General features: G+C 49.1%; 1 protein-coding gene across 3 annotated transcripts; it reads left to right on the forward strand.

The window, feature by feature from the left end:
- Positions 1-2,456: 2,456 nt before the first annotated feature.
- Positions 2,457-9,681, forward strand: Usb1 (U6 snRNA biogenesis 1; the record flags this gene model as incomplete). 3 transcript variants are annotated; one of them, XM_013516252.1, is given in 5 exon segments in its annotated part: positions 2,457-2,640; positions 4,968-5,021; positions 5,940-6,045; positions 7,428-7,511; positions 9,321-9,681. In XM_013516252.1, coding segments are annotated over 5 exon segments (584 nt in total), but the record flags the coding sequence as incomplete, so codon positions are not given.
- Between the last annotated feature and the right edge of the window lie 3,744 nt (positions 9,682-13,425).

Consider the following 13,425-nt stretch of genomic DNA (forward strand, 5'->3'; position numbering starts at 1 on the left):
AAAAAAAAAAGTTCCTTCTACATTTTAGTACCCCTTATCCGATATATATTTTGCAAATAAATATTTTTCAAATTTATTCTCTTTGAAAGTTTTTTTTTGTTCTCTTTAGTTTGGTTTGGTATTTTTGTAGATGGTGGTGTTTTGTTTATGGTACTGAGGATTGAATGCAGGGCCTTCACACTGAGATACATTCCCAGCCCCTTTTTGTTTTTTATTTTGAGACAGAATCTTGCTAAGTCAGTAAATTGCCCAGACTGCCTTGAATTTGCAATCCTTCTGTTCAGGCTCCCAGAATGCTGGGATTACAGGTGTGTGCCACCGTGCCCAGTTTGTCTTTTTGTTCTCTTGACAGTGTCTTTCACAGGGCAGAAAATTTCAAGTTAAATGAAATGTATCACTTGTTATAACTAATAAATGATATAGCAATGTGAATATAGACTTGGGGGATACTACCCATATTCAAACCTACCAGCTACAAGCTTTCAGTTTTGTTGGTTTTCTTTGTAAATTTTCAAATTTCAATTTCATTGATTTTTTACTCTAGTTTTTATTACTTTTCTTTTGCTTACTCTGAATTTGCTCATCTTTTTCTAGATTCCTAAAATGGAAGCTTAGATGACAGATTTTAGATCTTCTAAGATATGCTTTAATGATGACAAATTTAAATCTTCTAGTATATGCTTTAATGCATTTTTTCATGCTATATGTATTGTTTCAAGCACTTCTTTTACTGCATCCTACAAGTTTTGACAGGTTATATTTTTGCACTTAGTTAAAAGTACTGTTAGTCAAAAGTGCCATAGTTGTAAATTTCTCTTGAGATTTTTTTTTTTTCCTTCTAACCCCTGTACTACTTAGAGGAGTGTGTTTAATTTCTAACCATCTGGGCATTTTCCAGCTAATCTTTCTGTCATTGACTTCTAGTTCACTTACACTGTGGCCTGAAATCAGAAATTATATGGTTTCTAGTCTTTAAAATTTGTTATAGAGCCAAGGATATAGCTCAGTGGCACAGCGCCTGCCTGGCAACTGTGAGGTTGTAAGTTGGATTCTTGGTACCAAAAATAAAATAAAATAAAATTTGTTACAGAGTTCTCATGTTTTGTCTGTCTCTGCAGACTGTATTTTTGCTTTTTATTATGTGTTTTTCTTTGTTTGGTTTTGGTGTTTTGAGACAGGGTCTCACTGTGTAGTTCAGGCTGCCCTTCAACCTACTATGTAGCCCAAGCTAGCCTTGAACTAGTGATCCTCCTGCCTCAGCCTCTTGAGTGCTGGGATTATAGGAGTGTACCACCACACCAGGCTGTTGTATGTTACAGTGTTTTTTTTTATAGCTGGACATGATACAACATGTAAGGACCGTGGTAAATGGGCCCTCGGTAAAGTGGTAGTGAGGTTGGGGAGGGGAAGGGTGCTGCAGCCCTTTGATCAGGTTCCATCTTCTGGTGAGCTAGAGCCTCTGCGCAGTGACCCTCTTACAGACTTTTTGGGTTCTTCCCTTCTCAGATGGGACAAGAAGGCTAGAGGCAGCTGGGGTTCAGTGTTGCCCTTCCCCCAGAGTCAAGCTCTGATAAAAGCCCAGCACTTTAGGCCCTGGTGAAAGTGTTTTGTCAGATAGACCTTGTTAAAAAGGAAAAAAAAAACAAAAAACAAAAAACAAAAAAACAGCTCCCAACCATTTCTCAGTGGTTTCTTTGCAGTCCCCTGGGAAAAGCATAAGAGGATTTTTCTCGAAAATTCTGTGAAAACCTGGTAGAGTCCAGGGGTAAACTTCACAGTGTGGGCCTTGCCCTGTGGGTCTTCCTGGAGCTTCTAACTTCATTTCTACACCCTGAGTCTCCAAGGGCCAGGGATGTAGCTCGGAGGCACAGTGCCTGCCCGGCAAGCTGAAGGTCGTGAGTTTGATTCCCGGTACAAAAAAAAAAAAAAATCAAACACCCTGAGTCTCCAGCAGTTAGACCATTACCATTGACCGTGATGGTCCTGGCCCTCATTCCAGCAGATTTCAGCTCATGTATTTCTGGCCCAGTATTTTTTCTTTTAGGTACCAGGAATCAAACTCAGGACTTTGCGCTTGCCAGGCAGGATCTTGTGCCACTGAGCTATATCCCCGGCCCTTGGCCCACTAATTTCTGAGTCTCTGTATTCCTTTGTGGGCCTCTCACTTCTCTTATAGATCTAGGAGAAGCTGCTGTTTTTACAGTTTGTTGAGCATTTTACTTGTTAGGATGACTAGAAACCAAAAGTCCCCTTTATACTTCTTGTGTACTTGAATTCCTACCAGGAACATGTGTTGCTTCTATAAGCAGAAATGCACACTAAGACATTAAGCTGTATGGACACAGGCTACACTCAAAACCAGAATAATAAAGGCTTCTCTCTGCCTTCTGGGCTTCTTCAAGCAGCCAGGACACCCTGGCTGAGATAACGGCCCCCCTCTCCACTCTTCACTGCAGATGAAGCGAGGGAGGAGTTCCCCGATCTGCTTGACGTGCTGCTGCCTCACGCCCAGACCTACGTGCCCCGGCTGGTGAGGATGGAGGCGTTCCACCTCAGCCTGTCTCAGAGCGTGGTTCTGCGCCACCATTGGATCCTCCCTTTCATGCAGGCTCTGAAAGACCGCGTGGCCTCCTTTGAAAGGTGAGTAGTTTTCTGTTTTTATCTGTATATCTTTTGTTCAAATGAGGGATTACACACATGTCCACTGTGTAGATGGGTGAGACAGAAATAGATGCCTTCTAGCCAGAGCCCCACCCTCAGAGCTCAGGATAGACGTAGGAATTCCATAGAGCAGCTCCAGCCAGTTGGAAAACTGCCGTCTAGTTGATCCCCTTCTGAAGGCCCGAGAAGGAAAGGATTTGCTCCAATCTAATCAGTTAACCAGAGAAAAAGGACTAAAACTCGTCCCTCCACCCAGTCCATCTCTCACTTCTTTCTGCTTTCACTATCGAATTTACTGAGCCAGTTGTATATATCAGGTGCCTCTTGATCACAGGTGCCAGAAACCCAACCCCAAATGGTTAAACACGAAGGAGTTTAACTGAAATGTTCAGAGATCACACTGGCTTTGTGCATGAGATGGTGGTGACTAGATGTCAGATGGCACCATTTCTTACAGTCTCAGCCGTGTCCCCCTCAAGGTTGGGTTCCTCCTCACAGTGACAAAGCCGCCAGCATCTGCAGGCTGGTGCTGCCTGGAAAGGGAATGACTTCGACTGGTCTGACTTGGCATCTATGCTCTCCCCTTTTGAGTAGAGTTTTAAAAGCCCTTTCCCCACTCTGAGAAAGCTCCTCTTACCCTGCTGGGCAGATGTGGCATACCATCCCTTGGTGCAAACGACAGGCTGCTTCAGAAAGGGCAGACGTGTGGAGGCCCCTGGTGAGACACCAAGGCTTTGGGCGCCCTGCCTGCACTGGTTCTTTACCTGGCTAAGCTGGGCCGCCTGGACACTGCCCAAGAACTGTTTATTGCAAGAGGTATTGGTCCCTGTGGGGCACACAGGAGGGTGTTCCTTTACTCACATGGGGACCAGTGAACCCCCCTGGAATGCAGGATTGGCTCTCGCTAAGGAAATGTGTCTGATGCTGCCCTCTGGACTGTTTCCGGCCCTGTGTCCAGAGTGAACCCAGGCCAGCTGTGCCTGTCAGGGTTTGACTATCAGGTTGAGCTTAAGGTGACCAAGAGTAGGCATTGCACTGCTGATTCTGTCACTGACTGAGGGACTGCTCTGCTGTGATGGGCCAGCCCTGATGTAGGTGAGGGCCCTGCAGTAGGGGTGGGGAAGAGTGGTGTCCACTGCAGAATACTGTCAGCTCCTTGCAGAGCTCTTTCACATCTATGCTGAACCAGTTTCCTCGTGGTCCCGCTGTCACTGCTTTTCCCAGAAGGGGATACATCAGGAGATGGGAGGCCCAGCGAGGAAGCAGAAAGGAGGTGGCTCACTTTATGCCCTGGGCAAGCTGGCTGCGAGGCTGTCTGCAGCACGCTGTGTATCATGTTCCCTCCGCTGCATGAGGGAACCTTCGGCCCAGGGCTGAGACACAGTCTTTGCCTGTGATGGGACTTGCCAGTTGTCATGCGGGGCACGAAGCCAGTCTGCTCTCTGAGATCTCCAGTGTCGGGGTAAACATAGCCTGCACTCACCTGCTGGTTCTGACCAGTCCCTGTGCGGCTGGTATGAGTTGTAAGTGCCGGGTGCTTCTGCCCGGTTTTCACTCCCAACACAGAAGTGCGTTAGTAAAGCGTCACAGGTGAGAACAAGGGCTTTGTGATCAGACGAACTGAGGTTCGAATCCTGCCTCACCAGATTCAGCCTCACCACGCTGCAGTTTCCCTGTGTGGAGAGTGGGTGTAATTATGGTGTTCCCTGACAGGGCTGTGTGAACACTGCACAGGGGATGTGCGCCAAGCCGTCCGCTCGGCCCTTGGCACCTGAGAAGTATTCTTTTTATTGCTTAGATTAAGTCAGTTGTCCTTTTTTTTTTTTTTTTAACCTGCCAGGCATGAATTGGCCCTCAAATGATCTCACCAACTTGATGAATAAGACTTTCTCAGTTCTCATCAGTAAAGTTGAAATAGTCTCAAGTTGTGTTCTGGAGTGAACGACGCTTAGTAAATTTTTGTGAGCATCTGAATGATGCTATGAGTTACTTGAACAGGGTAGTTTTAAGTCTTCTGCTCTAATATTTTAGAGTTCAGTTTACCACTTATATAATGGGGTGAAAATAGTAAGTGAAAAGTAAGTTAACAATATTTTCAAAATGCTGTTTTCCGGTTGTTTGGAGGTTTTTGTTGTTGCTGTTATTTTGTGGTGCTGGGGATTAAACCCAGGGCCTCCTGCATGCCAGGCAACCACTCTGCCACTGAGCTACACTCCCAACCCCTATCAAAATGTAATTTTTGTAAAAACGTGAACTGTTTTTTCTTATTATTTTTCCTGAAATATGGTCTTTCTTCTAAATTTCAGATTCCTCTTTACTGCCAACCGGGTAAAGATTTATACCAATCAAGAGAAAACTAGGTAGGTCCTCCTGACCCCAGATCTCTACCGAAAGATTGTAACTGCAAACACTGAGGGAGGAGGCGCTTCTTATTTGTTTTTTAACCATGGCTGCAAGGCAGCAGTTCCCAAAACTGTGAGGTCTTGTTAAGAAAAAGAACTGGGAGAGCACTGGGCGAGGACTGCGGGGTACAGCAGACCGTCCTGGCATCGGGGAAAGGCCGATTATAGTGTCGGGCTCGCGTGTCCTCCGCTGTGACCTTCCCTTTCCACTGTCCCCTGCCTCTGCTTGATTAATCTGTTTGGGGGCCACTGTGACGTTCAAACGAGCATCGAAGGTTTTGAAAAGTTAAAAGTGTTACGGCAGTTACACGAACATGAGAAGAAATTATTATCCCCAAGGCTTCAAAGCGAGCCTCCCTGTCCAGTTCACTCACGGAGCCACCCTCTTCTCTCAGCACCTCTGAAACACGGAGGAAGACAAATCACTCTTTTAAGAAATTTTCCTGAGAAAGAGGTGGGGCCGGCAGCAGACATAGGTGCTGATGAGGGAGAGCCTGTGTGAACGCCTGTGGGAGGGAGGCAGACAGCAGAGAGTAGAGGCTCCGAAGGTGCACGGGAGTCAGGAGCAGCAGCAGCCAAAGTGGAGACCATGCGCATGCCTGGCCTCAGAGACTTCACCGCGGTACATGAAGGGTTCCGAGATGCGGGGAGGAGGAGATGCCCGAGGGAGAACAGGCAAAGGAAAGTTTAAAAACAGGAGTGGGAGGACAGAGAGAGTTGGCTCATGGAGCAGCATGGGAAATCACCAGGGAGGTGGGGTAAGGCCATGGCCCGGGCCTGCAGGCTTTGTGTATCCTCTGCTCCTGCTTGGATGGTTTGTGCTCGGAGAGGCTGCATCTCATGCCCAGGTTGTCTCCACCTCTGCCTCTCCCCTAGGACCTTCGTTGGGCTTGAGGTCACCTCAGGGCATGCCCAGTTCTTGGACCTGGTTTCAGAGGTGGACAGAGTCATGGAGGAGTTCGACCTCACCACTTTCTACCAGGTAATGAACAGGGCTGGAGATAATGAATGGAGAGAACTATTGATTCTTCCCTAAAGAAGCCTTCAACAGAGACAAACCAAAGAACCATCCAGAACTTTCCCTTGTGGGTTGTCCCACATGGCAGCTCACAGAGGACACACCCCTGGGAAATGAGGGTTTGAGGTATGGCTGGATATGGCCCATACAAAGTCCACAGTTTTTCTTTTTTCTTTTCTTCTCTTTTCTTTTCTTTTCTTTTCTTTTTTCTTTTCTTTTCTTTTCTTTTCTTTTCTTTCTTTTCTTTTTGAGACAAGGTTTCATTATGTAGTTCAGCCTGCTCTTGAACTCACTGTGTAGCTGGCCTCGAACTTGATGTGATCCTCCTGGCTCAGCCTCCTGAGTGCTGGGACTACAAGCATGCACCACCATGCCCAGCTCATAATTTTTAAAACTTCTTTCCATACCTTAAATGTGCTCAAGACTTGTGCCTTCTACTCTATAATGTGTCCATGTATGCTTTATATTTCCTAAGTAGTAGTTGTCCCCAATATTTTTTTAGTAAAAACGGCCCCCTAAGAAGAGTAGCTTCCCATGCCATATTGCACCTGCCCTGTGCTGTCCAGCCTGGGAGGGTCAAGGGTTTAAAGGACTATTGCTTCTATTCGATACATTTTTTAAAGCCATGCTGAGTAGGTAAGTATAATTTTGAATGGAGATAATTATCATTCCTTCATAATTTTAGACATTTTGGGTTTTGTCTGTCTGAAAAATATGGTATCTCCTGGGATGTTCTAGATCAGAAAATAATCAGAGCCTGAGTTCTCTTCCATGTCCGCAGATCCAATTTGAAATTTAAAAGAAAGCCTCACAGACTGTCTTCGTTAGCTCAGGCTGCCACGATAGATTTAGGCTGGGCAGCTTACACAACAGAAATTCGTTTCTCACATAGTAAGGGGTAGCAGTCCGTGATCAGGGTGCGAGCATGATTGGTTTCTGATGAGGGCTCAGGTGGACAGCTGCGCTCTCACTGTGCGCTCACCTGGTGTAGGGAAGAAAAAGAGTGCACAGGCTCCAGTCTCCTCCCCTGGCGGCACTCACCCTCTCCTGAAGCGCTCATGGCCTTCTCACCCTCGTTACCTCCCAGAGGCTGTGTCTCCAAATGCCATCGCAGTGGGGTTAGGGCTTCAGTATATGAATTTGGTGACAGGGGCACAATTCAGTTTGTAGTACGGACCAACCACAGGCTATTTCTTCTGTCTATGCAGGCTGCTTGGGATCAGCACTGAGAGTCTAGTCTCACAGGGAGGGACAGGAATCCCGTAGGGCTGTCACAGAGGTACAGTGATGGCTGGGCCTGCAGTGACATCCAGGTGACAGCCTGCCTCCCTGCCTCTCCTTTCCAGGACCCTTCATTCCACATCAGTCTGGCGTGGTGCGTGGGTGACGCATGTCTTCAGCTGGAAGGGCGGTGTGTGCAGGAACTACAGGTGAATTCTCAGGGCACAGAGAGCACTGAACTCCAGAAATGACGGCAGGGACCCTGGGAAGATGAGATATCCATAGCTGAGTCCCTAAGATACCAGTGATGTGGCAGGAGCCTCTCCGCAACCTCAATACTCCCTAAGTATGGTCCCTGGGTTGTCAGGATCAGCAGCCTCTGGAGGCTGGATAGCAGTGTATACTTTGGCCCCACCCCAGATCAAGGCAAACAGAATTGCATTCTCACAAGCCTGCTAAGGGTTCTTGTGCACTGCCCTAGAACAGTGATCTGTAATGAGGTCACAGACTTCCCCTGCAGTTCTAGCCTCTTGCCCAGAGGTCAGGGGCTTGGGCCTGGAAGGTGCTGGAAATGAGTAGAGTGTACTGGGTATGAGGAATATGCAACCCTTAGAGCCTGGAGTGTTTTGATGAGTAATTGGAATAGTCCACCTTCTACTTGGTGCCCTCAGAGGAGAGAGTGTACGTGCATTGGTGACTCACAGCTGCTGCTCTTCCTCCGACAGGGCGGCAGTGAGGAGTGAGACCATACAGGAATATGGCTTAGTGTTGCTAGCACTTGTTTTTATTTTATTTTTTTTTATTTTTGGTTTTTCTCTGGTACCAGGAACCGAACTCACGACCTTGCGCTTGCCAGGCAGATGCTTTGCCGCTGAGCTAAATCCCCAGCCCCTGCTAGCACTTGTTTTTTAAGAGAAGCCAGAAATCTGGATTTTTCTGTTCAGTTTCCCACCTTTAGGTGTTGGCAAGTGTTTTTAGAAAACATTTTGCAAGCCAAACAAAATATGTGTACTCCATGGAGACCTTACTGTTAACATAATCGTGCAGAAGGCAGAAAAGAACCCTGATTCCCAGCTCCAGCAGACCTAGGTCACAATCCTGGTTCCACCCATTTCTGTAACCCAGAGCTCTGAGCCTCTGTGTCCTCATCTGTCAGTGGGGGTGACGGCTGACCTCACAAGATTGCATAAGGGAGTGGGCCAGTTTGCTGATGCAGCGCCTGGAGCCCATGTGGCTCGTGTCCCTCTCAGCATGGTCCAGCCGCTGAAGGAGCCGGCGAGGCTGATTTTGTTTGTAGTGCCCTCTGTGTCTCAGATTGCCCTTAATGTGACTGTCCTCTCCTGGCTGCTGGCTGAAGGAAATCATGGATGAGTTTGAAGACTCTGAGATGCTGTTGCGTGTGCAAGCCAACCAGGTCCGCTGCAAGTCTGGGAACAAGTTCTTCTCCATGCCTTTGAAATGAGCACCAGGAGGCTTCCTTGTCCCAGGCTCATCTGCAGGGGAGATGGCGGTGGAGATGGTGGTAGAGATGGAGGAGTCTGCTAAAGTCCATGCGGCTGCTCCAGCCTCCTTCTGGGAGGCCGAGGCCCTAGGTTACAGGTTGGATGCTGCTGTGTTGTGGTAATTCCTGGAAGTCACCAGTAGAGGGCAGCCTGGCCTTCTTAATTCTTACTCTGAGGTTAAGCAAAAAAAATGAGGGTGAGGAGCCCACCTCAGCCAGAATCCCCATGTAGTCCCTCTAAGAACGACCCATCTCCCCCGACTTCCCTCTGCAGCAGTTTCTATCCTGATGCCATCGCCTCATACCAGGGCTTGTAAAATCGTACCATGGCTCGTCCCTGTCAGGAGAGAAGGAGTGCTGCAGCAGATCTATCCTCCTTGACACGTCTCTTTTATTGTTCAGTTTGACTCTCACCTCCTCCTGTGGCAGCAGAGGCCATTTCAGGGCCAAGGAATACAAGGTGCTAATTTGTGGTTCCCGTCAGTTTTCTCCATTCCCTCCTCCTCCTTGCCCCCAGCCAGGTGCCTGGGGAGACTCCAGCAGATGTTTCATTTTGGCCTGGCCTGGCTGGAAGCCAGGCCTCCAACGCTCTGTGACCTCTGGCTACCCAATCAACTTTCCCAAAGAGGCAGAGAGCAACCTTCCCCCACTGGGCGTTCTGCCGTCCCCCTGAGCCCGGAGCCTGGGCACTCTGAAGGGCCACCGAGGGAGGGCCAGGGGTGCACGGGATTTTTCTCATCAAGCCCTGGCTCATCAAAGTGAAGAACCAGTCGTCTGTAGTTGTCATGTGAATTTCTGGTGATAGGTGAAGAAATATTTTTGTTACAATTTTAAAATATGTTCATCCAATAAAAATTGTTTTGGATTGCTTCTCTTTACCAAGGTGAGAGATGACTGTCTTCTGCCTCCACCCTCTTCACTGTGCTTCGTGAGGGTGGGGCCCTCTTGGGGGTTTCTGCTAGGACTGCTAAGATGGGCAGGGGAGGCACTGGGATGCCTCAGCAGCGGGGGAGGTTTTGCCTGTGTTTCGAGTCTGCACACAGGCTGCCCAGGGCTCGGCATGCGGCGGGGTGGCAGCCCCACTGCTCACCGGGGTAAGCACAGACGTTTAGACTTTATCCTGCTGTCACACTCAGTCCTTCTGGGACCTTCTCTGTTCTTCCTGGCAACCCCCGAAAAGTAAGCAGAGCAAAAATGATTACTGTTTTATGGAAAAACAGGTTAAGTGACTTGCCTGGGGGCATGAGAAGCCGGGTGGTGGCCTGACTCACCCCTGACCTGCACTCTTGCTCTGGCACCACCAGGTGCGGAACCCGTGCCCCACCTCTCCTCAGGCTGAAGGGAGGGACGCAGAGAGGGGCATCAGCTGTGCCCCTTCAACGATGCCTTTTCCTGACCTGGGAAATCGCGTCGTGCCTTGTTCCCCCAGCACTCCACACTGATCTGCTGACTGCAATGGACTAGTCACTTGCTTTTTTGGCACTTGAGGTCACTGGAGAGGAAGGGAAAGCCAGACATACTTTCTGGCTTGCACGCAATGTGGCGACTGGCTATGTAGCCCATGTGACTGACACCTGCTTGGTGACAGGCTTTGAACTGGGCACCTGGATAAATGGTTGAGGTCTGGGTGCTCACAGAGGGGAGCTGCAGGTAAGGTTCGAAGAAAGGAATCCCCACCCACGCCCAGTTTTGCACTTCCCCAGATGACTGACTGGTGTTCCGTTGGGGGAGGGGCAGCTTGGGATTCTGTCTGCGCTGTGGATGGGATTAGAATGCAGCCACTTGGAGAGACGGCCAAGATCAATAAGTGGCTGCTTCATGGAGAATGGACGGTGGCAGTGGAGGAAGGAAGCAGGAGCTCCGCTGAGGAGCAGGCTGGGCCTTGGCTGGCACCCAGACATCAAGCGTGCCTCGGACCAGAGTGTGCCTCAGACCAGAGCGTGTCAGCTGGCGCTCCCGCTGACAGTGCAGAAGCAGCTGGGGCTCTTCTGTAAGAGGAAGTGTGCTCCTGAGGAACCGGGAGACAGCTCCGAGATAGGAAGACTGCAGCAGGCTGGGGTCCACCCTTAGGTGTGTGGCACACAACAAAGAAATGTCCTTCTCGGGAATTTTATCACGCCAGGGAGAGTACAAAACCAACACTTCTGCCCTCAGTGTCCTCAGATGTTCCCCAAAGAGCGGGAAAATGATCATGTCATAGCCGCAGTGGCCTGTGTCCACCGGGCACACCTGGCCCTCTCCTTGGCCGCTACAGACCACCCCAGCTTTGTTTCCAGAGGAGAGGGGAATTACCTCCATTTGTTTGTTTATTTCTTGCCTCAGCCCCAGGAGTCCTAGAGACTGCCTGGTTACCCAGCCAGGCCTGCCTTGCAGTGTGCCAACCTCTGAAACACTGAGTTTTGCAAGAGTTTATCCACAAGGCAGTCAAACGTGAGGACAGGGGTCCCAGGTCTCAAACCTGCTTCCTCAAGGACAGTGTTAAGGTATATGGAGCAGAGAAGTAGGTGATCTGAGGGTCAGTGGTCTGCACACACACATTTCATGGCCCTTGCTAGGATGCTTGCAGGGTAGAGCATTTGGCCCTCTGATGCCAGAGTGCCACCCACTGGATACCTGCAAGGCCAAACAGGAAGCACGGCTGGTTTCGGCTGGTTTGTGCTACCTCCACATTGCTGGGAAGTTTAGCCTTTGTGGCCATGACCCATGCGTCAGAAGTGTTATCTATAGCAAACCTAATGGGCGTGTACTGCTTAGCTCTGTGACTTCTAGAATTGGTGATAAAAGCAAGTAAGTAAAAGCAAGTGAAGCTAGAGGATTTATTCTTGGTTGCAGCCTCCCCTTTGAAGGCAGGAACCAGGTAGCTGAGGGAGGGGACTGCTGGGCTCAGCTCTAGCCCATAGCTACTGAACAAGAGACCTCACCCACTAGCTGGGTCAGACGCCTCCTTTTACAAACGAAGAAGCAAACCCTCAGAGAATAATATGCTGCAGATCGTGCAGGAAATTAGGGCATGAGCAGGTGCCCAGTGACCTGACATCTAATTCAGGGCTTGCTGTACAACCCCTCGTACCACACCAGCCTCAACATAATACTGTGCTATGAAATGCCATGTGTAAACTTTGATTCAAGGCTCCAGGAAAAGAAGGTGTGCATGGAGAGGGTGTCAGGGTACAGAGGAAGTGCTGCTAGCCAGATGAATAATGTTCCAAGCTAGTTGCAGAAGGGCTGGAGTTCACACATCTCAGCCCCACTGATCCCCTCACACTACGGATGCTGGCTAGAAATGTAGTCAGCTTGTGATGTCTGGATGTATAAACCCACCTTGGAAGCCGCAAGTTCCTTACAGAAGCCACAATCAATCACTGGGACCGGGTCACAGGGGAAGCCATTTCCTTAAGGCAGGACTGACCCCTCGAGAGGGACCTCCAAAAGAGAGAAAGCAGTCAGGCTTGTCTGATCACAGACTTTTAAGAATGCTGCTTACGTTACTGGGCTCCTTTATTACTTGGTAGCCCCATGAACAATTTTTTAAATTGTCTAATTGGGAATAAACATCATGAAAGATTGCAATGTGTTTCATTACACAAGGGCAACACTAGTAGTGTCCATCTCTGAAGACCACTACGCTTCCCAAAAGTAATTTCAAAGGACAGAATTTAGAGACCCATTTCCCCAAAGAGGGACCCCAGAGAAGTTAATGCATGAAGGAAATGCATGACATTCTTTGACCTCTTCTGCAAACTCCAACTTCCTTTCCCCCAGCAAGCTCTGCTGGGCACCTGGTAATCTCCACGTGGCGTTTTTTCTTCACCTAACAGATCGATTCAAACAGGCCATTTCCATGTCTCTGCCAGGCCTCTGGTTTCCGGAAGGTGAGGCCAGCTGGGACCTACTCTAGGATAAATCAACCTTAGGTAAGGAAAACCCCCGTTATTTTGGTCTGCAGAGAGGAGGTGAGATCTCTGTCCCTCACCTCCCTACCCTGCCTGCCAGTCCTCTGACAACCAGTTCACAGCTCCAGGGCTGACCTCTGTCTGGGCGCAGCCTCAGCGACCCTCCACTCAGGCCTCCTACCTCTGGCTTCCGGCACCCACAAGGCCCGGATCTCAAAGCTCCCGGAATAGAATTAAATCTAGCACATCGAGCTCCAAAGGAACATTTGCCCGTCAACCTAGCTCTTTGCTGGGGCCAAGCTGCCACACTCCATTTGCACATAATAGTCATCAAGTGATGGTTGACTTCTGCTTAGGAACCTCAAGTGTGCAGACCTGGAGCCAGAATCCCAACTCTTTGCCCCACGTTCCAGATAAAGGAGGCTCAAAAAAATTAATTTGTCCACGGCCAAGCAGCAGGTACCTGGGAACGCGGGGTGAAACTGCCCCTCCGACCCTATGTTCTGTCAGTCGCCCTGCGTACTCCCAGCGCCCAGGCTCACTTTGCTATCCAAAGGCCACACCTGGGGCTTTTGGAGACCAACCCGGGCCAACAAACTTCCAGAGGGTTTGGTTTTGTTTTTTGTTGTGTTTTGTTGGCTTTGTTTTGCTTTGCTTTGTTTTTAATAGCTCAAAACTTGGGTCCCTCCCCCAGCCCTAGCCCTCCTTGCCCATCTCTGCCTCAGTATT

This window comes from Chinchilla lanigera, unplaced genomic scaffold (assembly GCF_000276665.1).
Source record: "Chinchilla lanigera isolate Chin_1 unplaced genomic scaffold, ChiLan1.0 scaffold00032, whole genome shotgun sequence".
NCBI classification, from domain to species: domain Eukaryota; kingdom Metazoa; phylum Chordata; class Mammalia; order Rodentia; family Chinchillidae; genus Chinchilla; species Chinchilla lanigera.